Genomic DNA, 25592 nt, shown 5'->3' with positions numbered 1-25592 from the left:
TTGGAGGGCAATTTCAATCAGATCTTCAGGGATTATGTTTGGGTCACCTTTATGTTCATGTGGTCTATTACAAAACTGATTGATGAGGTCCACTCCATGGGCTTTGGCAGCATCCTTCTACATTGTTGCTTCATTTCTATAGTATGAAAGTATTTTATTAGATCCAATATCAGAACTTGACAACTCTATCAGTCATATTTCTAAACAAGTTTTGCACTGGGCTCTATCACATTCAACCTCACATATTTCTCAGGTACAGATCATGCTAATCTGTTATAAGTCTTAGGTGGTCACTTCTCTCCCCATTAGATATTCCTTTGTGTTGAGCTCAGGCCTAAGGAATATGATGTAGACTTTGGGTATGAAGATACAGCCCAGTAGTCCGCAGCAGGAGGTCAAGATGGCGAAGATCTCCATGGCCACTATGTATTTGCCCTTGGTGCTGAGGTACGCTGGAATAAAGGAGATCCAGACGCTGCAGAACACCAGCATGCTGAAGGTGATAAGCTGGGCCTCATTAAAAGTAGCTGGTAACTTTCTTGCTATAGAGGCAACAACAAAACTCACAAGAGCTAAAAATCCCATATAACCAACAACAGCAAAGAATGCAGCAACAGAGCCCTCGTTGCACTGTAAGATCATCTTCCCAGTCTCTGATTTAGTGTCTATGTCTGGGAACGGGGCAGAACAGAGGAGCCACACAGTACAGATCACCACCTCCCCCATTGAGCAGAGAAGCACAAGGAATCTAGACACTTGGGGACCCACCCACTTCCTCAGCTTGCTGCCCGGCTTTGTAGCATTGAAGGCGATGATAACTGTGATGGTTTTGGCTAGAATACAAGAAACAGCAATAGTGAAAATTATCCCAAAGGCAGTTTGCCGGAGGAGACAAGTCATCCTTAAAGGGTGTCCAATGAATAAAAGAGAGCACAGGAAAGACAACACAAGGGAGAGCAGGAGGATGTAGCTAAGGTCCCGGTTATTAGCTTTTATCAGGGGCGTACTATGAAATTTAATAAAGATTCCCAACACTCCAGCAGTCAGTATTGAGAAGAACCATGCAATGGAGGACAAAGCCACTGCCAATGGATCCTCATAAGACAGAAAATCTACAGTGCGTGGGATACAGGCAACTCTTTTCTCGTTGGACCACTGGTCATCAGGACACGCTATGCAGTCTCTCATATCTGCATGAAGAGAACAAAATTCACTGTTATAAAATGTTCTTCAACAAAAGGAAATGGAAATCAGGTTGAGCCCGTTTACAAGTTAACCTGCCCAAGCACACATTTAACATTTTGGGCCTGATTCACAAAAGTAAAATTAGACCTAAAGTTTAGCTTTAGACCTGAATACTAACTTGAGACCTAAGGTCTAACTTTACACCTAAAGTCTAACTTTACACCTGAAGTCTAACTTTACACCTGAAGTCTACGTTCAGACCTGAAGTCTAAGGGACTGATTCACAAAGATAAACTTAGACCAAATGTCCAAGTTTGGACCAAAAGTGTAAATTTAGATGAAAAGTCTAACTTTACTCATAGTAAAGTTAGGCTTTTGGTCTATATATGTATTCACAGGAAAACACAAAGGTTACAGGGACGTTATAGTTAGGAAGAAGCATTTAAAAAAACATGGACATTCACTGAAGAAACCAAAGGTTACAGGGATGCTATGCTCAATTTTTATATTGAATAATTTGCTATTGTTTCATTTATATTTTTAATGATGTTCTAGAAGTTGTCATGAGTGCTGTAATGGGGTAATTAGCAGTGCATTGCGAGGGAGCGGATTATAGTTACCTTAGGGCGAGTTATAGTTACTTGAAAGAACTCTAACTATAACTGCTGAATTTCTATGGTTTTGTATGAGTAAATTAAGAACCTAACTATAACGTGTAGGAGGCTGGTCTGGCTTATAGTGGGTACCTTGTGGTACTTACACCTTGTGCCAGGTCCAGTTATCCCTTTTTAGTAGAATAGAGGTGTTTCTAGCAGCTTAGGCTGATAGAGGTAGCTATGGCAAAGCAGCTTAGGCTGAACTAGGAGACATGCAAAGCTCCTACTATACCACTTATATCATATAGCACAATATCATAAGAAAACACAATACACAGAGTTACTAAAAATAAAGGTACTTTATTTTAGTGACAATATGCCAAAAGTATCTCAGAGGATACCCTCACTTAGGAGGTAAGTAATATACAAAAATTATATGTACACAAACCCAAAACAGGTAAGTAACAGTAAGAAAAGTAGTGCAAACAATGTAGAATCACAATAGGATGCAATAGGCAAACATAGGTCTAGGGGCAACACAAACCATGTACTCCAAAAGTGGAATGCGAATCACGAATGGACCCCAGACCTATGGGAGATTGTAGAGGGTCGCTGGGACTGTGAGAAAACAGTAAGGTTGTCCAAAATACCCCACCCCAAGACCATGAAAAGTAGGAGTACTGGATGTTGCAGAAGTGTTTCCAGGCAGAAATACCGCAAACAAGCCTTGCTAACTGCAAGAGTCGCGGTTGAGGATTTTAGGTGCTGCTGGGGACCAGGAAGGACCAGGATGTCGACCCTCGGAGGAGGAGACAGAGGAGGCAATCAGCAACTCAGAGAGCCCTCACAGAAGCAGGCAGCACCAGCAGAAGTACCCGAACAGGCACTTTGAAGATTTGTGAACCGGAGTCACAAAAGAGGGTCCCACGACGTCGGAGTCCAACTCAGCAGGTTGAGCACTGCAGGACGGAGTGCTGGGGACCCATGCTAGGCTGTGCACAAAGGAATCCTTGGAGAAGTGCACAGAAGCTGGAGCAGCTGCAAATCATGCAGTACACAGGTTTGCTGTCTGGTGTGGGGAGGCAAGGACTTACCTCCTCCAAAATTGGACAGAAGGACCACTGAACTGTGGAAGACACTTGGACCCAGCGCCTGTGTTCCAGGGACCACGCTCATCAGGATGAGAGGGGACTCAGAGGAAGGGTGATGCAGAAGTTTGGTGCCTGCGTTGGCAGGGGGAAGATTCCGTCGACACACAGGAGATTTCTTCACCAGGAAACAGTCGAGAAAGCCGGCAGGATGAGGCGCTACAAGATTGCTGGTAGTCGTCTTGCTATTTTGTTGCGGTTTTGCAGGCATCCTGGAGCAGTCAGCAGTCGATCCAGAGGAACTCTGGTGAGCTCTTGCATTTGTTAGCGGAGGAATAGCCCAGAGGAGAGACCCTAAATAGACAGAAAAGGAGGTTTGGCTACTAAGAAAGGAGGCTTGGCTACCAAGAAAGGTAAGAGCCTATCAGAGGGGGTCTCTGATGTCACCTGCTGGCACTGGCCACTCCGAGCAGTCCATTGTGCCCCAACACCTCTAAGATGGCAGAAGTCTGGGACACACTGGAGAAGCTCTGGGCACCTCCCCTGGGAGGTGCAGGTCAGGGGAGTGGTCACTCCCCTTTCCTTTGTCCAGTTTCGCGCCAGAGCAGGGCTCGGGGATCCCTGAACCGGTGTAGACTGGCTTATGCAGAGATGGGCACCATCTGTGCCCATCAAAGCATTTCCAGAGGCTGGTGGAGGCTACTCTTCCCCAGCCCTTCACACCTATTTCCAAAGGGAGAGGGTGTAAAACCCTCTCTCAGAGGAATTCCTTTGTTCTGCCTTCCTGGGCCTGGGCTGCCCAGACCCCAGGAGGGCTGAAACCTGTCTGAGGAGTTGGGAGCAGCAGCAGCTGCAGTGGAAACCATTGAATGTGTTACCTGTGTAGTGACTAACTGTCTCACTGAGGCTCTGCTATCCAGAACCTCAGTGGTTATGCTCTCTCATTTCTTTCAAATTGTCACTAACAGGCTAGTGACCAATTTTACCAATTTACATTGGCTTACTGGAACACCCTTATAATTCCCTAGTATATGGTACTTGTAGGAGGCTGGACTGGCTTGTAGTGTGTACCAAGGGGTACTTGCACCTTGCACCAGGCCCAGTTATCCCTTATTAGTGTATAGGGTGTCTAGCAGCTTAGGCTGATAGATAATGGTAGCTTAGCAGAGCAGCTTAGGCTGAACTAGGAGACGTGTGAAGCTACTACAGTACCACTTAGTGTCATATGCACAATATCATAAGAAAACACAATACACAGTTATACTAAAAATAAAGGTACTTTATTTTTATGACAATATGCCAAAGTATCTTAGAGTGTACCCTCAGTGAGAGGATAGGAAATATACACAAGATATATATACACAATAGCAAAAATATGCAGTATAGTCTTAGAAAACAGTGCAAACAATGTATAGCTACAATAGGATGCAATGGGGAAACATAGGGATAGGGGCAACACAAACCATATACTCCAAAAGTGGAATGCGAACCACGAATGGACCCCAAACCTATGTGACCTTGTAGAGGGTCGCTGGGACTATTAGAAAATAGTGAGAGTTAGAAAAATAACCCTCCCCAAGACCCTGAAAAGTGAGTGCAAAGTGCACTAAAGTTCCCCTAAGGACAAAGAAGTCGTGTTAGAGGAATAATGCAGGAAAGACACAAACCAGCAATGCAACAACTATGGATTTCCAATCTAGGGTACCTGTGGAACAAGGGGACCAAGTCCAAAAGTCACAAGTAAGTCGGAGATGGGCAGATGCCCAGGAAATGCCAGCTGCGGGTGCAAAGAAGCTTCGACTGGACAGAAGAAGCTGAGGTTTCTGCAGGAACGAAAAGGGCTAGAGACTTCCCCTTTGGTGGACGGATCCCTCTCGCCGTGGAGAGTCGTGCAGAAGTGTTTTCCCGCCAAAAGGACGCCAACAAGCCTTGCTAGACGCAAATCGTGCGTTTGGCGTTTTTGGACGCTGCTGGGGCCCAGGAGGGACCAGGAGGTCTCAAATTGGACCTGAAGAGAGAGGGGACGTCGAGCAAGACAAAGAGCCCTCACTGAAGCAGGTAGCACCCGGAGAAGTGCCAGAAACAGGCACTACAATGATGCATGAAACGGTGCTCGCCGAAGTTGCACAAAGGAGTCCCACGTCGCCGGAGACCAACTTAGAAAGTCGTGCAATGCAGGTTAGAGTGCCGTGGACCCAGGCTTGGCTGTGCACAAAGGATTTCCGCCGGAAGTGCACAGGGGCCGGAGTAGCTGGTGCAGAGAGGAGGCAGGCTACCCCCACAGCATGCACAAGCAGGAAAACAGTCGAGAAGGCGGCAGGATCAGCGTTACAGAGTTGCAGTAGTCGTCTTTGCTACTATGTTGCAGGTTTGCAGGCTTCCAGCGCGGTCAGCAGTCGTTTCCTTATCAGAAGGTGAAGAGAGAGATGCAGAGGAACTCGGATGAGCTCTTGCATTCGTTATCTAAAGTTTCCCCAGAGACAGAGACCCTAAATAGCCAGAAAAGAGGGTTTGGCTACCTAGGAGAGAGGATAGGCTAGCAACACCTGAAGGAGCCTATCACAAGGAGTCTCTGACGTCACCTGATGGCACTGGCCACTCAGAGCAGTCCAGTGTGCCAGCAGCACCTCTGTTTCCAAGATGGCAGAGGTCTGGAGCACACTGGAGGAGCTCTGGACACCTCCCAGGGGAGGTGCAGGTCGGGGGAGTGGTCACTCCCCTTTCCTTTGTCCAGTTTCGCGCCAGAGCAGGGCTAAGGGGTCCCCTGAACCGGTGTAGACTGGCTTATGCAGAATTGGGCACATCTGTGCCCAACAAAGCATTTCCAGAGGCTGGGGGAGGCTACTCCTCCCCTGCCTTCACACCATTTTCCAAAGGGAGAGGGTGTCACACCCTCTCTCAGAGGAAGTTCTTTGTTCTGCCATCCTGGGCCAGGCCTGGCTGGACCCCAGGAGGGCAGATGCCTGTCTGAGGGGTTGGCAGCAGCAGCAGCTGCAGTGAAACCCCAGGAAGGGCAGTTTGGCAGTACCAGGGTCTGTGCTACAGACCACTGGGATCATGGGATTGTGCCAACTATGCCAGGCTGGCATAGAGGGGGCAATTCCATGATCATAGACATGTTACATGGCCATATTCGGAGTTACCATTGTGAAGCTACATATAGGTAGTGCCCTATATGTAGTGCACGCGTGTAATGGTGTCCCCGCACTCACAAAGTTCAGGAATTGGCTCTGAACAATGTGGGGGCACCTTGGCTAGTGCCAGGGTGCTCTCACACTAAGTAACTTTGCACCTAACCTTTACCAGGTAAAGGTTAGACATATAGGTGACTTATAAGTTACTTAAGTGCAGTGTAAAATGGCTGTGAAATAACGTGGACGTTATTTCACTCAGGCTGCAGTGGCAGGCCTGTGTAAGAATTGTCAGAGCTCCCTATGGGTGGCAAAAGAAATGCTGCAGCCCATAGGGATCTCCTGGAACCCCAATACCCTGGGTACCTCAGTACCATATACTAGGGAATTATAAGGGTGTTCCAGTAAGCCAATGTAAATTGGTAAAATTGGTCACTAGCCTGTTAGTGACAATTTGAAAGTAATGAGAGAGCATAACCACTGAGGTTCTGGTTAGCAGAGCCTCAGTGAGACAGTTAGGCACCACACAGGGAACATATACATGCACACCTATGAGCACTGGGGCCCTGTGTGACAGGGTCCCAGTGACACATACATATAGGCCACAAAACTATGAGCACTGGGGCCCTGACCAGCAGGATCCCAGTGACACATAACAAACATACTGAAAACATAGTGTTTTCACTATGAGCACCGAGGCCTGGCTATCAGGATCTCAGTGAGACAGTGAAAACAGTGACAAACACCCTGACATACACTCACAAACAGGCCAAAAGTGGGGGTAACAAGGCTAGAAAGAGGCTACCTTCTCACACAACCCCCCCCCCCAAACGAAGGACAATAAGGCTAACCTTGGCCAGTTGAGACTTTATTGTCTAAGTGGTGATAAGTAGAGAGTAGCTCTGCAATAGACTGGTTACTCCCTTTATTATCCACTATATGGTTACTTCCCTGTGGGGATGTAAACCACCCTGTTTGAAGTTTTTTAGCTAAGCAACAATGTGAAGATGTATTTTCAGAGTTTCTATCAGTAAGTTTTAGTTTAGAGCAGTGGGAATTGTCCACTGAACCTATTTGTAGTGATGGAAATGCCAGACAGGGATGCTGTCTCAGAAAAGCCATAGCTGGGCAAAAACTTTGTCCATCTGGCTGGAAGAGAGAACAGGGATGCTGTTTCTCTTGAGTTGGAGCAGGGCAGGGATGCTGTCCTATGAGCTCCACACTAGGGCAGGGATGCTGTCCTAAGTGTTGTGAGGTAGTGCAGGGTTTCTGCACTAAAGTTTCTCTGGGAGGGTTGGAGGGATGCTCCATGTTAACTAAAATGGTGCTGTTTTTCTCACCAATGTTAGTTATCCCACAGAGAGGTACTTCCACCTCAGGGAGTCCAGCTTTGCCAGCTGATGCTTCCCTTGGAACAGGTGCCACCCCAGGAGAGGTTTCTCCCACCACAGGAATAGTATCCTGAATGGTAGGGTGGTTAGGGGATACTGTGATACCCTTTTTACCTGTTGATGGAGAGGGTTCCTGAGTTTTCAGGCCTTCTCTCCTTTGCTTTTTCATTTCAGTAGAAATGAGAGGGAACAATTCCTCAGGGATGCCCAGCATGGCTGCATGGGCATAAAACTCTACATCAGCCCAACCTGAGGCCTCTAGGTCATTACCTAAGAGACAGTCTACAGGTAAGCTAGGTGATACCACCACCTGCTTAGGGCCAGTAACTCCACCCCAACTAAACTGAATTATAGCTAAGGGAAGAAACTTAGTGGAGTTATGGACATCAATAATCTTATACTGTTGTCCAATGATGTGTTGATCAGGGTGCACTAGGTTTTCAGTCACCAAAGTGAAACTGGCACCTGTGTCCCTGTAGGCCAAGGCCTCAACACCATTTATTGAAACTGTCTGCCTGTACTTATCCATTGTAAGGGGACAAGCAGCCAGTGTGGCAAGGCCAATGCCACCAGGTGTGACAGAAACTGTCTTGGGACTGATTACATCAGTTTCCACTATGGACCCATAAGTGAACCCAACTACACCCTTTGCTTGACTGTTGCCAGCAGTCCCACCACCAGTACCACTACTGCTAGGGGCACTAGAGCTTGATGTATTAGTGGTGGTAGGCTCAGGGGGTTTACCTGGACAGGACTTATCCCCTGGCCTATGGCCTCTGTTTTTACACACAAAGCACCAAGGCTTTTTAATGTGTGCAGGTTGAGAAGAAGAGGAAGAATTAGTTTTATCCCCACCCTCTGAAGAGTGTTTAAGATTTGAAGTGGGATCTTTGGTTTTACCCTTATCCCCATGCTTATCTTGAGATTTTTCACCATCTTACTTCTTATTGCCATCTTTGTCACCCCCTGTATGAACTTTTCTGTTCACCCTTGTTCTGACCCATTTGTCTGCCTTCTTTCCCAATTCTTGGGGAGAGGTCAGATCAGAGTCTACCAGGTACTGGTGCAACAAATCAGACACACAATTATTAAGTATATGCTCTCTCAGGATTGTGTTATACAGGCTTTCATAATCAGTAACTTTACTGCCATGTAACCACCCTTCCAAGGCCTTCACTGAATGGTCAATGAAATCAACCCAGTCTTGTGAAGACTCCTTTTTGGTCTCTCTGAACTTTATCCTGTACTGTTCAGTGGTTAAGCCATAACCATCCAGGAGTGCATTCTTAAGAACTTGGAAATTATTAGCATCATTTTCTTTCACAGTAAGGAGCCTATCCCTACCTTTTCCACTAAATGATAGCCATAGGATAGCAGCCCACTGCCTTTGAGGGACATCCTGTACAACACAGGCCCTCTCAAGTGCAGCAAACCACTTGTTAAGGTCATCCCCCTCCTTATAAGGGGGAACTATCTTGTGCAGATTCCTTGAATCATGCTCTTTTGCAGGATGACTATGGGGAATACTGCTGCTGCCACCATGGGTATCTAAACCCAACTTCTGTCTTTCCTTCTCTAATTCAAAAGACTGTCTATCCAAATCCAGCTGTTGCTTTTTAAGCTTCAGTCTGGTTTGTTCCACCCTCAACTTATTGAGTTCCCTCTCTAACATTCTGTCATCAGGGTTGGTGGGAGGGACATTTCTAGAAACAGAGCTATGATGGGAATGAACAGAAGGAGACCTGTCCCTTACAGAAGCCACCCTAACAGCTTGGTTTACAGAAACATTACTACCAGTATGGTGAGAATAAATGCTTTTGCTATGATGTGAGACAACACTATTTATATGGTGTGGCTCATCATCATTACCATCTATGCTAGATTGTCTAGTAATGGGCAGGCTAGGAAGTTTCTTTCCTGAATCTTTTCCTGGGGGAGTCCCTGAATCAGATTGAGATCTATTAGGTACTTTTTCAACAGATGGGGCACCTATGGCCTTATCCTGTTCTCTAAGCATGTTAAGTAACAGTTCCAAGGAAGGATTCTTCCCTACACTCAAACCTCTCTCTATACAGAGACTCCTTGCTCTTTTCCAGCTAAGGTTGTCATATGCACGTTTGGACAGATCAACACTTTGGCCTGTGCCAGACATTTTTTAGAGAGAGTTAAAGTGATAGAAAAAGAGAAAAAAGTTTTCAGAACTTTTTGGAAAGACAGAAAAAAAACTTTTTAAACTTTTAAGAACTTTTTGAAAGTTTAGGAGTACTTTTCAGCACTTAGAAAAGAGTGAAAAGAGGAAATGCAAAACTTTTTGGCTATGTGTATATACACTGACCTTGTTTTGTATATTTTTCTCTTATGAAAAGTACAATGACAAGAGTGGTAAGTAGTCTCAAGCACTTATCCCACCACTGCACAACCAATGTAGGAGGCTGGACTGGCTTGTAGTGTGTACCAAGGGGTACTTGCACCTTGCACCAGGCCCAGTTATCCCTTATTAGTGTATAGGGTGTCTAGCAGCTTAGGCTGATAGATAATGGTAGCTTAGCAGAGCAGCTTAGGCTGAACTAGGAGACGTGTGAAGCTACTACAGTACCACTTAGTGTCATATGCACAATATCATAAGAAAACACAATACACAGTTATACTAAAAATAAAGGTACTTTATTTTTATGACAATATGCCAAAGTATCTTAGAGTGTACCCTCAGTGAGAGGATAGGAAATATACACAAGATATATATACACAATAGCAAAAATATGCAGTATAGTCTTAGAAAACAATGCAAACAATGTATAGCTACAATAGGATGCAATGGGGAAACATAGGGATAGGGGCAACACAAACCATATACTCCAAAAGTGGAATGCGAACCACGAATGGACCCCAAACCTATGTGACCTTGTAGAGGGTCGCTGGGACTATTAGAAAATAGTGAGAGTTAGAAAAATAACACTCCCCAAGACCCTGAAAAGTGAGTGCAAAGTGCACTAAAGTTCCCCTAAGGACAAAGAAGTCGTGTTAGAGGAATAATGCAGGAAAGACACAAACCAGCAATGCAACAACTGTGGATTTCCAATCTAGGGTACCTGTGGAACAAGGGGACCAAGTCCAAAAGTCTCAAGTTATTCGGAGATGGGCAGATGCCCAGGAAATGCCAGCTGCGGGTGCAAAGAAGCTTCGACTGGACAGAAGAAGCTGAGGTTTCTGCAGAAACGAAAAGGGCTAGAGACTTCCCCTTTGATGGACGGATCCCTCTCGCCGTGGGGAGTCGTGCAGAAGTGTTTTCCCGCCGAAAGGACGCCAACAAGGCTTGCTAGATGCAAATCGTGCGTTTGGCGTTTTTGGACGCTGCTGGGGCCCAGGAGGAACCAGGAGGTCGCAAATTGGACCTGAAGAGAGAGGGGACGTCGATCAAGATAAAGAGCCTTCACTGAAGCAGGTAGCACCCGGAGAAGTGCCAGAAACAGGCACTACAAGGATGTGTGAAACGGTGCTCGCCGAAGTTGCACAAAGGAGTCCCACGTCGCCGGAGACCAACTTAGAAAGTCGTGCAATGCAGGTTAGAGTGCCGTGGACCCAGGCTTGGCTGTGCACAAAGGATTTCCGCCGGAAGTGCACAGGGGCCGGAGTAGCTTCAAAGTCGCGGTTCCCAGCAATGCAGCCCAGCGAGGTGAGGCAAGGACTTACCTCCACCAAACTTGGGCTGAAGAGTCACTGGACTGTGGGGGTCACTTGGACAGAGTCGCTGGATTCGAGGGACCTCGCTCGTCGTGCTGAGAGGAGACCGAAGGGACCGGTGATGCAGCTTTTTGGTGCCTGCGGTTGCAGGGGGAAGATTCCGTCGACCCACAGGAGATTTCTTCGGAGCTTCTGGTGCAGAGAGGAGGCAGGCTACCCCCACAGCATGCACAAGCAGGAAAACAGTCGAGAAGGCGGCAGGATCAGCGTTACAGAGTTGCAGTAGTCGTCTTTGCTACTATGTTGCAGGTTTGCAGGCTTCCAGCGCGGTCAGCAGTCGTTTCCTTATCAGAAGGTGAAGAGAGAGATGCAGAGGAACTCGGATGAGCTCTTGCATTCGTTATCTAAAGTTTCCCCAGAGACAGAGACCCTAAATAGCCAGAAAAGAGGGTTTGGCTACCTAGGAGAGAGGATAGGCTAGCAACACCTGAAGGAGCCTATCACAAGGAGTCTCTGACGTCACCTGGTGGCACTGGCCACTCAGAGCAGTCCAGTGTGCCAGCAGCACCTCTGTTTCCAAGATGGCAGAGGTCTGGAGCACACTGGAGGAGCTCTGGACACCTCCCAGGGGAGGTGCAGTTCAGGGGAGTGGTCACTCCCCTTTCCTTTGTCCAGTTTCGCGCCAGAGCAGGGCTAAGGGGTCCCCTGAACCGGTGTAGACTGGCTTATGCAGAATTGGGCACCTCTGTGCCCAACAAAGCATTTCCAGAGGCTGGGGGAGGCTACTCCTCCCCTGCCTTCACACCATTTTCCAAAGGGAGAGGGTGTCACACCCTCTCTCAGAGGAAGTTCTTTGTTCTGCCATCCTGGGCCAGGCCTGGCTGGACCCCATGAGGGCAGATGCCTGTCTGAGGGGTTGGCAGCAGCAGCAGCAGCAGCTGCAGTGAAACCCCAGGAAAGGCAGTTTGGCAGTACCAGGGTCTGTGCTACAGACCACTGGGATCATGGGATTGTGCCAACTATGCCAGGCTGGCATAGAGGGGGCAATTCCATGATCATAGACATGTTACATGGCCATATTCGGAGTTACCATTGTGAAGCTACATATAGGTAGTGACCTATATGTAGTGCACGCGTGTAATCGTGTCCCCGCACTCACAAAGTTCAGGAATTGGCTCTGAACAATGTGGGGGCACCTTGGCTAGTGCCAGGGTGCCCTCACACTAAGTAACTTTGCACCTAACCTTTACCAGGTAAAGGTTAGACATATAGGTGACTTATAAGTTACTTAAGTGCAGTGTAAAATGGCTGTGAAATAACGTGGACGTTATTTCACTCAGGCTGCAGTGGCAGGCCTGTGTAGGAATTGTCAGAGCTCCCTATGGGTGGCAAAAGAAATGCTGCAGCCCATAGGGATCTCCTGGAACCCCAATACCCTGGGTACCTCAGTACCATATACTAGGGAATTATAAGGGTGTTCCAGTAAGCCAATGTAAATTGGTAAAATTGGTCACTAGCCTGTTAGTGACAATTTGAAAGTAATGAGAGAGCATAACCACTGAGGTTCTGGTTAGCAGAGCCTCAGTGAGACAGTTAGGCACCACACAGGGAACATATACATGCACACCTATGAGCACTGGGGCCCTGTGTGACAGGGTCCCAGTGACACATACATATAGGCCACAAACCTATGAGCACTGGGGCCCTGACCAGCAGGATCCCAGTGACACATAACAAACATACTGAAAACATAGTGTTTTCACTATGAGCACAGAGGCCTGGCTATCAGGATCTCAGTGAGACAGTGAAAACAGTGACAAACACCCTGACATACACTCACAAACAGGCCAAAAGTGGGGGTAACAAGGCTAGAAAGAGGCTACCTTCTCACAGTACTGAGGTACCCAGGGTATTGGGGTTCCAGGAGATCCCTATGGGCTGCAGCACTTCTTTTGCCACCCATAGGGAGCTCTGACAAATATTACACAGGCCTGCCACTGCAGCCTGAGTGAAATAACGTCCACGTTATTTCACAGCCATTTTCACTGCACTTATGTAACTTATAAGTCACCTATATGTCTAACCTTTACTTAGTAAAGGTTGGGTGCTAAGTTACTTAGTGTGAGGGCACCCTGGCACTAGCCAGAGTGCCCCCACATCGTTCAGGGCAAATTCCCCGGACTTTGTGAGTGCGGGGACACCATTACACGCATGCACTACACATAGGTCACTACCTATGTGTAGCTTCAAATGGTAACTCCGAATATGGCCATGTAACATGTCTAAGATCATGGAATTGCCCCCTCTATGCCATCCTGGCATTGTTGGTACAATCCCATGATCCCACGGGTCTGTAGCTCAGACCCGGGTACTGCCAAACTGCCTTTTCAGGTGTTTCACTGCAGCTGCTGCTGCTGCCAACCCCTCAGACAGGTTTCTGCCCTCCTGGGGTCCAGCCAGGCTTATCCCAGGATGGCAGAACAAAGGACTTCCTCTGAGAGAGGGTGTTACACCCTCTCGCTTTGGAAAATGGTGTGAAGGCAGGGGAGGAGTATCCTCCCCCAGCCTCTGGAAATGCTTTCATGGGCACATTTGGTGCCCATTTCTGCATAAGCCAGTCTACACCGGTTCAGGAACCCCTTAGCCCTGCTCTGGCGCGAAACTGGACAAAGGAAAGAGGAGTGACCACTCCCCTGACCTGCACCTCCCCTAGGAGGTGTCCAGAGCTCCTCCAGTGTGCTCCAGACCTCTGCCATCTTGGAAACAGAGGTGCTGCTGGCGCACTGGACTGCTCTGAGTGGCCAGTGCCACCAGGTGACGTCAGAGACTCCTTCTGATAGGCTCCTTCAGGTGTTGCTAGCCTATCCTCTCTCCTAGGTAGCCAAACCCTCTTTTCTGGCTGTTTAGGGTCTCTGTCTCTGGGGATTCCTTAGATAACGAATGCAAGAGCTCATCAGAGTTCCTCTGCATCTCTCTCTTCACCTTCTGCCAAGGAATCGACTGCTGACCGCGCTGGAAGCCTGCAAAACTGTAACAAAGTAGCAAAGACGACTACTGCAACTCTGTAACGCTGATCCTGCCGCCTTCTCGACTGTTTTCCTGGTGGTGCATGCTGTGGGGGTAGTCTGCCTCCTCTCTGCACTAGAAGCTCTGAAAAAATCTCCCATGGGTTGACGGAATCTTCCCCCTGCTACCTCTGGCACCAAAGAACTGCATTACCGGTACTCTGGGTCTCCTCTCAGCACGACGAGCGAGGTCCCTTGATTCCAGCAACTCTGTCCAAGTAACTCCCACAGTCCAGTGACTCTTCAGTCCAAGTTTGGTGGAGGTAAGTCCTTGCCTCCCCACGCCAGACTGCATTGCTGGGAACCACGTCTTTTGCAGCTACTCCGGCCTCTGTGCACTTCCGGTGGAAATCCTTTGTGCACAAACAAGCCAGGGTCCACGGCACTCTAACCTGCATTGCACGACTTTCTAAGTTGTCCTCCGGCGGCGTGGGACTCCTTTGTGCAACTTCGGGTGAGCACTGTTTCACTCTTCTTCGAAGTGCCTGTTCCGGCACTTCTGCATGTGCTGCCTGCTTTTGAGAGGGCTCTTTGTCTTGCTCCATGCCTCCTCTGTCCCCAGACGTAATTGGCGACATCCTGGTCCCTCCTGGGCTACAGCAGCACACAAAAACCTTTACCACACGATTTGCAGCTAGCAAGGCTTGTTGGCTGTATTTACACAGGAAAACACTTCTGCACGACTCTCCACGGCATGGGGGATCCGTCCTCCAAAGCGGAAGTTTCTAGCCCTTGTCGTTCCTGCAGAATCCTAAGCTTCTACTGTCCAGTAGCAGCTTCTTTGCACCCACCGTTGGCATTTCTTGGGCATCTGCCCATCTCCGACTTGCGTGTGACTTTTGGACTTGGTCCCCTTGTTCCACAGGTACCCTCGTTTGGAAATCTATTGTTGTTGCATTGCTGGTTTGTGTCTTTCCTGCAGAATTCCCCTATCACAACTTCTTTGTCCTTTGGGGAACTTTAGTGCACTTTGCACTCACTTTTCAGGGTCTTTGGGTGGGCTATTGTTCTAACCCTTACTATTTTCTAATATTCCCAGCGACCCTCTACAAGGTCACATAGGTTTGGGGTCCATTCGTGGTTCGCATTCCACTTTTGGAGTATATGGTTTGTGTTGTCCCTATCCCTATGTGTCCCCATTGCATCCTATTGTAACTATACATTGTTTGCACTGTTTTCTAAGACTATACTGCATATTTTTGGTATTGTGTACATATATCTTGTGTATATTTGCTATCCTCATACTGAGGGTACACTCTGAGATACTTTGGCATATTGTCATAAAAATAAAGTACCTTTATTTTTAGTATATCTGTGTATTGTGTTTTCTTATGATATTGTGCAAGTGACACTAGTGGTAGTGTAGGAGCTTCACTCGTCTCCTAGTTCAGCCTAAGCTGCTCTGCTAAGCTACCATTATCTATCAGCCTAAGCTGCTAGACACCCTATACACTAATGAGGGATACCTGGGCCTGGTGCAAGGTGTAAGTACCCCTTGGTACTCACTACAAGCCAGTCCAGCCTCCTCCACTGGGGTAGTAGGGTAACTTTACTCCTACTTTCTAGGGTCTTGGGTGGGGTATTTTGGACACCCTTACTGTTTTCTCACAATCCCAGCGACCCTCTACTATCTCCCATATAAGTGGTCTAGTAGGAGCTTTTCATGTCTCCTAGTTCAGCCTAAGCTGCTTTGCCATAGCTACCTTCTATGAGCCCAAGCTGCTAGAAACACCTCTATTCTACTGATAAGGGATAACTGGACCTGGCACAGGGTGTAAGTACCACAAGGTACCCACTATCAGTCAGGCCAGACTCCTACATTGGTGGTGCAGCGGTGGGATAAGTACTTGTAACTGCTTTACCACTTTGTCATTTGGTGCTTTTCATAAGAAAATCTTATACCAAATAATTCAGTATATGTAGAATTAACCAAAACAGTTTACTTTCCTACTCTAAAACTTTTAACTAAGTTTCTGAAAATTTCTGAAAACCTTCAAAAGTTTTGTAAAAGTTTGAAAATGTTTTTTCTCTGTACTTTCAAAAGTTCTGAATCTTTTTCTCTCTCTGTCTTAAATCGTTTTCTATCATGTCTACAGTAGAGGCTACTTCCAAAGTTGTTCAGGCAACTTATGAAAGTTTAAACTATAAAAGTTTGAGGGGTCTCGGCCTGGATAGAGGTTTAAGTATAGGTAGGAATCCAACAAAAGAGTTTCTCTTTAACCTGCTCATTGAGGATGACCAGAACCAGTCTGGCCCATATCAGGAAAGGGTAGAAAAATTAGAGGCTTCCCAGCCAGACTCAGAGGAGTTCCCTGAAGATGCTGGGGAGGGTTCTTACAAAGTCCTGCCCCCTAGCAGCCCACCTAGTGACACTGGTAGTGTTAGAGAGTCACACATCAGTAGGGCATCTTTCACTACTAGAGGCCAGGTTACTAGGGTCCAGCCAATTAGGGACAGGTCTCCCTCTGCAAATTCCCAAATCTCCTCTGTGTCCAAACATTCCCAAGCCTCCCACCCTGAGGATAACTTAATGGAAAGGGAACTCAGAAAGGTGAGGTTGGAAGAGACCAGAATGAAGTTTAAACAGCAGCAGCTGGCCTTAGACAGGGAATCCCTAGACATAGAGAGGGAAAGACAGACATTGTGGTTAGTTCCCCATGGTGGCAGCAGAAGTATTTCTGATAGCAATCCTGTTAGAGAGCAAGATTCCAGGAATCTGCATAAGATAGTCCCCCCTTACAAGGAGGGGGATGACATTAATAAGTGGTTTGCTGCTCTTGAGAGGGCCTGATTGGTGTAGTTGGTCCCTCAAAGGCAGTGGGCTGCTATCTTGTGGCTATCTTTCACTGGAAAGGGTAGGGATAGGCTCCTTACTGTCAGAGAAAGTGATGGCAATAATTATAAAAGTTTTGAAGGATGCACTCTTGGATGGATTTGGCTTAACCACTGAACAATACAGGATTAAGTTCAAAGACACCAGAATAGATTCCTCTCAAGACTGGACAGATTTTGTGGACTGTTCAGTGAAGGCCTTAGAAGGTTGGTTGCATGGCAGTAAAGTTTCTGACTATGAAAGCATGTATAATCTTATTCTAAGAGAGCATATTCTTAAAAATTGTGTGTCTGACTTGTTGCACCAGTACCTAGTGGACTCTGATCTGACCTCTCCCCAAGAAAGAAGGCAGAAAAATGGGTCAGAACAAGGGTGAACAGAAAAGTTAATACAGGGGGTGACAAGGATGGCAAGAAGAAGGATAGTAAGTCTTCTGAGAAGGGTGGGGACAAAAGTAAACATTCTGGCCCGTATTTATACTCCGTTTGCGCCGAATTTGCGTCGTTTTTTGCGACGCAAATTCGACGCAAAACTAACGCCATATTTATACTTTGGCGTTAGACGTGTCTAGCGCCAAAGTCTTAGGAGTTAGCGTCATTTTTTAGCGTGAACGCCTTCCTTGCGTTAATGAGATGCAAGGTAGGTGTTCCCGTCTAAAAAAATGACTCCGACGCAAATGCGTCGTATTTATACTCCCGGGCAAAAATGACGCCCGGGAGTGGGCGGGTCAAAAAAAACCGCATTTGCGCCTGATTTTAACGCCTGGGTCAGGGCAGGCGTTAAGGGACCTGTGGGCTCAGAATGAGCCCACAGGTGCCCTCCCCTGCCCCCAGGGACCCCCCCTGCCACCCTTGGCCACCCCAGGAGGACACCCAAGGATGGAGGGACCCACCCCAGGGACATTCAGGTAAGTTGAGGTAAGTATTATTTTTTTTTTTTTGGCATAGGGGGGCCTGATTTGTGCCCACCTACATGCCACTATGCCCAATGACCATGCCCAGTGGACAGAAGTCCCCTGGGCATGGCCATTGGGCAAGGGGGCATGACTCCTGTCTTTACTAAGACAGGAGTCATGTTAATGGCACCTGTGCGTCGTAAAAAAATGGCGCAAATCGGGTTGAGGTGATTTTTTTGCCTCAACCTGACTTGCCCCATTTAAGACCCCCTAACGCCATTTTCCCCTACGCCGGTGCTGCCTGGTGTACGTGTTTTTTTTCCGCGCACATCAGGCAGCGCCGGTCTGCTAGCGCCGGCTAACGCCATTCAATAAATACGGCGCCCGTATGGCGCTTCAGAATGGCGTCAGCCGGCGCAAATTTTTTGACGCTAAACTGCGTTAGCGCAGTTTAGCGTCAAAAAGTATAAATACGGGCCTCTGAGTCTTCATCAGGCCCACAAAAATCCTCTGGGGGTGGTGGGTCCAAATCCTCTTCAAATAATCAGAAAATGCCTTGGTGTTATGTGTGTAAAGTCAAAGGCCATTGGGCAAGTGATTCCACTTGTCCAAAGAAAAACACCAAACCTCCCACCACCACAACCCCAACTGCAACCTCTAGTGCCCCTCGTAATAGCAGTGGTGGTGGGAAATCTTCTACTAATAGCCAATCCAAGGGTGTAGCTGGGCTCACTATTGGCAGTGTAGTTGGGGTTGGTCTTGTTAGGGAGATCACAGAGGCTGTTTTAGTCTCTGATGGTGGCATTGACGTTGCCACCTTGGTTGCTTGTCGCCTTAATATGGGTAAGTACAAGCCACTACCCCTAATCAATGGTGTTGAGGTTGAGGCCTACAGGGACACAATAGCCAGTGTAACTATGGTGATAGAAAAACTGGTCCACCCTGATCAACACCTACTTGGTCAGCAGTACCAAGTGACAGACGCTCATAACAACACTCTTAGCCATCCCATAGCTGTTGTGATTCTCAACTGGGGGGGTTTACTGGTCCAAAGAAAGTTGTGGTAGCCACTGAATTACCTGTAGATTGCCTACTAGGGAATGATTGAAAACATCAGCTTGGGCAGAAGTGGAGTTGGAGGATCATGCAGCAGTGCTGGGTATTCCTGGGCATTTTTTTGCTTTGACAAAGGCTCAGGCCAAAAAGTAAAAAGGACAGGGTGACTTGGATCCTGGAACAATGGACCAAGTGCTCTCTAAAGCTAGGGGTAGCAAGGGTAAATCCCTACCCACTGTCCCACCCTCTACAGATGATTCCCCTTTTGAGGAAGAGGAATCCTCTCCCTCTGCAGAACCTACACCAGAGGAGATGGCAGCAGACACTGCTGAGCTTTTGGGTGCAGGGGGACCTGCCAGGAAAGAGCTGAGTGTGGCACAGCAAACCTGTCCCACATTAGAGGGTCTGAGACAGCAAGCTATCAAACAGCAAAATGGGGATGTCAGTAATAGCCATAGGGTGTACTGGGAAGACAACCTCTTGTACACAGAGTCAAGGGACCCTAAACTTGGAGCTGCCAGGAGATTGGGCATTCCCTTGCAGTACAGAGTTTCTTCTCACCCTGGCTCATGACATTCTTTTGGCTTGGCATTTGGGCCAGATGAAAACTTGGGAAAGACTTGTCCCCTTGTTTCACTGGCCTCATATGTCAGAGGACAACAAAGACTTTTGTAAATCTTGTGTGACCTGCCAAGCCAGTGGCAAGACTGGTGGCACTCCAAAGGCCCCTCTAATTCCACTACCAGTGGTTGGGGTGTCCTTTGACAGGGTAGGAGTTGACATAGTTGCCCCCCTTGACCCTCCAACAGCTTCAGGCAATAGATTTAACTTGGGGATAGTGGGCCATGCCACAAGATATCCTGAAGCCATCCCCTTCAGGACCACTACAGCTCCTGCAGTGGCAAAGGCCCTCCTGGGAATCTTTTCCAGAGTGGGTTTCCCTACGGAAGTGGTGTCAGACAGAGGTAGCAACTTTAAGTCTGAATACCTAAAAGCAATGTGGAAGGAGTGTGGTGTTACCTACAAGTTCACCACCCCTTCCCACCCACAAACAAATGGTCTGGTTGAGAGGTTTAATAAAACTCTCAAAGGTATGATAATGGGATTCCCTGTCCTGTTACCTTGCCTCCTTTTTAGCTTAGAGGGAGGTACCCCAAAAAGGAGTGGGCTTTGGCCCCTTTGAACTCCTCTTTGGGCACCCTGTGAGAGGTCCCCTTGTACTTGTTAAGGAGGGTTGTGAACAACCTTTAAAAGCTCTTAAAAAAAACACTGTGGATTATGTACTTGGCCTAAGATTAAGAATGGCTGTGTGCAGGAAAAAGGCCAGTAAAAACCTTCAGGCCAGCCAGGAGCTGCAAAAGCAATGTGTAGGAAGTTGGCTCTGTATGTGCTATTTCAAAGTAAGGAATAGCATGCACAGAGTCCAAGGGTTCCCCTTAGAGGTAAAATAGTGGTAAAAATAGATAATACTAATGCTCTATTTTGTGGTAGTGTGGTCGAGCAGTAGGCTTATCCAAGGAGTAGTGTTAAGCATTTGTTGTACATACACCTAGACAATAAATGAGGTACACACACTCAGAGACAAATCCAGCCAATAGGTTTTTATATAGAAAAATATCTTTTCTTAGTTTATTTTAAGAACCACAGGTTCAAATTCTACATGTAATAGCTCATTCGAAAGGTATTGCAGGTAAGTACTTTAGGAACTTCAAATCATCAAAATTGCATGTATACTTTTCAAGTTATTGACAAATAGCTGTTTTAAAAGTGGACACTTAGTGCAATTTTCACAGTTCCTAGGGGAGGTAAGTATTTGTTAGGTTAACCAGGTAAGTAAGGCACTTACAGGGCTTAGTTCTTGGTCCAAGGTAGCCCACCGTTGGGGGTTCAGAGCAACCCCAAGGTCACCACACCAGCAGCTCAGGGCCGGTCAGGTGCAGAGTTCAAAGTGGTGCCCAAAACACATAGGCTAGAATGGAGAGAAGGGGGTGCCCCGGTTCCGGTCTGCTTGCAGGTAAGTACCCGCGTCTTCGGAGGGCAGACCAGGGGGGTTTTGTAGGGCACCGGGGGGGACACAAGTCCACACAGAAATTTCACCCTCAGCGGCGCGGGGGCGGCCGGGTGCAGTGTAGAAACAAGCGTCGGGTTCGCAATGTTAGTCTATGAGAGATCTCGGGATCTCTTCAGCGCTGCAGGCAGGCAAGGGGGGGGTTCCTCGGGGAAACCTCCACCTGGGCAAGGGAGAGGGACTCCTGGGGGTCACTTCTCCAGTGAAAGTCCGGTCCCTCAGGTCCTGGGGGCTGCGGGTGCAGGGTCTCTCCCAGGCGTCGGGACTTTAGGTTCAAAGAGTCGCGGTCAGGGGAAGCCTCGGGATTCCCTCTGCAGGCGGCGCTGTGGGGGCTCAGGGGGGACAGGTTTTTGTACTCACAGTCTTAGAGTAGTCCTGGGGTCCCTCCTGAGGTGTTGGATCGCCACCAACCGAGTCGGGGTCGCCGGGTGCAGTGTTGCAAGTCTCACGCCTTTTGCGGGGAGCTTGCAGGGTTCTTTAAAGCTGCTGGAAACAAAGTTGCAGCTTTTCTTTGGAGCAGGTCCGCTGTCCTCGGGAGTTTCTTGTCTTTTCGAAGCAGGGGCAGTCCTCAGAGGATGTCGAGGTCGCTGGTCCCTTTGGAAGGCGTCGCTGGAGCAGGATCTTTGGAAGGCAGGAGACAGGCCGGTGAGTTTCTGGAGCCAAGGCAGTTGTCGTCTTCTGGTCTTCCTCTGCAGGGGTTTTTCAGCTAGGCAGTCCTTCTTCTTGTAGTTGCAGGAATCTAATTTTCTAGGGTTCAGGGTAGCCCTTAAATACTAAATTTAAGGGCGTGTTTAGGTCTGGGGGGTTAGTAGCCAATGGCTACTAGCCCTGAGGGTGGGTACACCCTCTTTGTGCCTCCTCCCAAGGGGAGGGGGTCACAATCCTAACCCTATTGGGGGAATCCTCCATCTGCAAGATGGAGGGTTTCTAAAAGTCAGAGTCACCTCAGCTCAGGACACCTTAGGGGCTGTCCTGACTGGCCAGTGACTCCTCCTTGTTTTTCTCATTATTTTCTCCGGCCTTGCCGCCAAAAGTGGGGCCTGGCCGGAGGGGGCGGGCAACTCCACTAGCTGGAGTGTCCTGCTGGGTTGGCACAAAGGAGGTGAGCCTTTGAGGCTCACCGCCAGGTGTGACAATTCCTGCCTGGGGGAGGTGTTAGCATCTCCACCCAGTGCAGGCTTTGTTACTGGCCTCAGAGTGACAAAGGCACTCTCCCCATGGGGCCAGCAACATGTCTCGGTTTGTGGCAGGCTGCTAAAACTAGTCAGCCTACACAGATAGTCGGTTAAGTTTCAGGGGGCACCTCTAAGGTGCCCTCTGTGGTGTATTTTACAATAAAATGTACACTGGCATCAGTGTGCATTTATTGTGCTGAGAAGTTTGATACCAAACTTCCCAGTTTTCAGTGTAGCCATTATGGTGCTGTGGAGTTCGTGTTTGACAGACTCCCAGACCATATACTCTTATGGCTACCCTGCACTTACAATGTCTAAGGTTTTGTTTAGACACTGTAGGGGTACCATGCTCATGCACTGGTACCCTCACCTATGGTATAGTGCACCCTGCCTTAGGGCTGTAAGGCCTGCTAGAGGGGTGTCTTACCTATACTGCATAGGCAGTGAGAGGCTGGCATGGCACCCTGAGGGGAGTGCCATGTCGACTTACTCATTTTGTTCTCACTAGCACCCACAGGCTTGTAAGCAGTGTGTCTGTGCTGAGTGAGGGGTCTCTAGGGTGGCATAAGACATGCTGCAGCCCTTAGAGACCTTCCCTGGCATCAGGGCCCTTGGTACCAGAGGTACCAGTTACAAGGGACTTATCTGGATGCCAGGGTGTGCCAATTGTGGAAACAATGGTACATTTTAGGTGAAAGAACACTGGTGCTGGGGCCTGGTTAGCAGGGTCCCAGCACACTTCTCAGTCAAGTCAGCATCAGTATCAGGCAAAAAGTGGGGGGTAACTGCAACAGGGAGCCATTTCTTTACACAATGGCATGACCAGAAGGCTGCCCTGACTCAGTACCACCCAGGACAGAATGTGTGGGTATTGGAGCCTGTGGCCCCAAGAACACTCCAAGACAAATGGAGTGGACCCCATCTAATTGTTGAAAAGAACGGTGAGGTTACCTACTTGGTAGACCTGGGCAGGGACCGTTTGCGTGCTGGTTCTCCTTCTGCAGGGGGTGTGGTGCTGGTGGCCTGTTGGTCCTGTGGGGTTGCCTCCTGTCCACTAGCGCCGGGGGAGGTGGAGGCCGTTCATCATCCACGCTAGTGTCAGGGGCCCGTTTGTGTCACACTGTGTCCCTCATGGTGTTGGCCTGGTCTGCCAGCACCCCTGCAATGATGGCCAGGGTGGTGTTGATGTGCTTCAAGTCCCCCATGATCCCAAGGTAGTGTTCCTCCTGCAGCCGCTCGGTCTCCTGAAACTTGGCCAGTACTGTGCCCATGGTCTCCTGGGGATGGTGGTATGCTCCCATGATGTTGAAGAGTGCCTCATGGAGAGTGGGTTCCCTGGGCCTGTCCTCCCCCGGTCGCACAGCAGTCCTCCTAGCTTCCTTGTTGTCCTGTGCCTCTGTCCCCTGAACCATGTGCCCACTGCCACTGACCCCAGGTCCCTGATTGTCTTGGGTTGGTGTGTTTGCCTGGGGTCCCTGTAGTGGTGGACACACTGCTGATTGACGTGTCCCGCTGGGTGGGTGCTGTGGTGGTGTTTCCTGAGGGGGAGGGTCTGTGATGGCTTGTGACTGTGGCAAGGGAACCGACTGTCCAGAAGTCCCTGATGGGCCGGGCTGGTCATCTTGATCCAATTGTGCAGAGCTGCTGTCATCACTGTGGGCCTCTTCTGTGGGGGGACTGGATATGTCTGGCACCTCCTGCCCGGTGGCGTTGGGTATGGGTCCTGTTGGGGTGTAAATGCATAGTTTTAGTATCTGTGTGTGCATTGGTTGACTTACCCTCTACTCCTGTGCTTGCATTATTGTGTTTTCCCTTGTGTGATTAGTGTTTTGGGGTCTGTGTGGGTATCAGCACCGGACATGCTTTGGCAATGGGTGCCCATGCTTTGGTGTTGCATTCAGGGCTTCAGGGCTTGGTATTGGGATAGTGGGGCAAATGTGGGGTGTTGGAGTGATGAGGTGAGGGGGTGGGTGGGGGTATGTGATGGCACGCAGGTAGGGTGTGGGGGATATAGTAGTGAAGATTTGACTTACCAGAGTCCAGTCCTCCTGCTACTCCTGCAAGGCCCTCAGGATGCAGTATTGCCAAGACTTGCTCCTCCCATGTTGTTATTTGTTGGGGAGGAGGTGGGGGTCCACCGCCAGTCCTCTGTACAGCAATCTGGAGTCTGGATACCACTGAACGCACCTTACCCCATAGGTCGTTCCACCTCTTCCTGATGTCGTCCCTTGTTCTTGGATGCTGTCCCACTGCGTTGTCCCTGTCGACGATTCTCCGCCATAGCTGTAGGAAAGTACCATCTTGCCTGGCATGTTACCCCCATTTTTCACTGTATATATGTTGTTTTAGTTGTATGTGTCACTGGGACCCTGGTAACCCAGGGCCCCAGTGCTCATAAGTGTGCCTGAATGTGTTACCTGTGTAGTGACTAACTGTCTCACTGAGGCTCTGCTAATCAGAACCTCAGTGGTTATGCTCTCTCATTTCTTTCCAAATTGTCACTGACAGGCTAGTGACCATTTTTACCAATTTACATTGGCTTACTGGAACACCCTTATAATTCCCTAGTATATGGTACTGAGGTACCCAGGGTATTGGGGTTCCAGGAGATCCCTATGGGCTGCAGCATTTCTTTTGCCACCCATAGGGAGCTCTGACAATTCTTACACAGGCCTGCCACTGCAGCCTGAGTGAAATAACTTCCACGTTATTTCACAGCCATTTTACACTGCACTTAAGTAACTTATAAGTCACCTATATGTCTAACCTTTACCTGGTAAAGGTTAGGTGAAAAGTTACTTAGTGTGAGGGCACCCTGGCACTAGCCAAGGTGCCCCCACATTGTTCAGAGCCAATTCACTGAACTTTGTGAGTGCGGGGACACCATTACACGCGTGCACTACATATAGGTCACTACCTATATGTAGCTTCACCATGGTAACTCCGAATATGGCCATGTAACATGTCTATGATCATGGAATTGCCCCCTCTATGCCATCCTGGCATTGTTGGTACAATTCCATGATCCCAGTGGTCTGTAGCACAGACCCTGGTACTGCCAGACTGCCCTTCCTGGGGTTTCACTGCAGCTGCTGCCAACCCCTCAGACAGGCAGCTGCCCTCCTGGGGTCCAGCCAGGCCTGGCCCAGGATGGCAGAACAAAGAACTTCCTCTGAGAGAGGGTGTGACACCCTCTCCCTTTGGAAAATGGTGTGAAGGCAGGGGAGGAGTAGCCTCCCACAGCCTCTGGAAATGCTTTGTTGGGCACAGATGTGCCCAATTCTGCATAAGCCAGTCTACACCGGTTCAGGGACCCCTTAGCCCCTGCTCTGGCGCGAAACTGGACAAAGGAAAGGGGAGTGACCACTCCCCTGACCTGCACCTCCCCTGGGAGGTGTCCAGAGCTCCTCCAGTGTGCTCCAGACCTC

The 25592-nt window shown here is 48.6% G+C and overlaps 1 protein-coding gene across 1 annotated transcript in view; it reads right to left on the bottom strand.

Annotated features, from left to right (window-relative positions):
• Positions 1–282: 282 nt before the first annotated feature.
• The window catches only part of LOC138262488 (vomeronasal type-2 receptor 26-like), a 376030-nt gene continuing 350720 nt past the window's right edge, over positions 283–25592 (bottom strand). Inside the window, exon 6 of the mRNA XM_069212381.1 lies at positions 283–1190. Within this exon, the coding sequence (XP_069068482.1) occupies positions 283–1190 (908 nt within the window). The remainder of the gene's footprint in view (positions 1191–25592) is intronic.

This window comes from Pleurodeles waltl, chromosome 10 (assembly GCF_031143425.1).
Source record: "Pleurodeles waltl isolate 20211129_DDA chromosome 10, aPleWal1.hap1.20221129, whole genome shotgun sequence".
In the NCBI taxonomy this organism is placed as follows: Eukaryota; Metazoa; Chordata; class Amphibia; order Caudata; family Salamandridae; genus Pleurodeles; species Pleurodeles waltl.
This window is presented reverse-complemented; position numbering and strand designations above follow the sequence as displayed.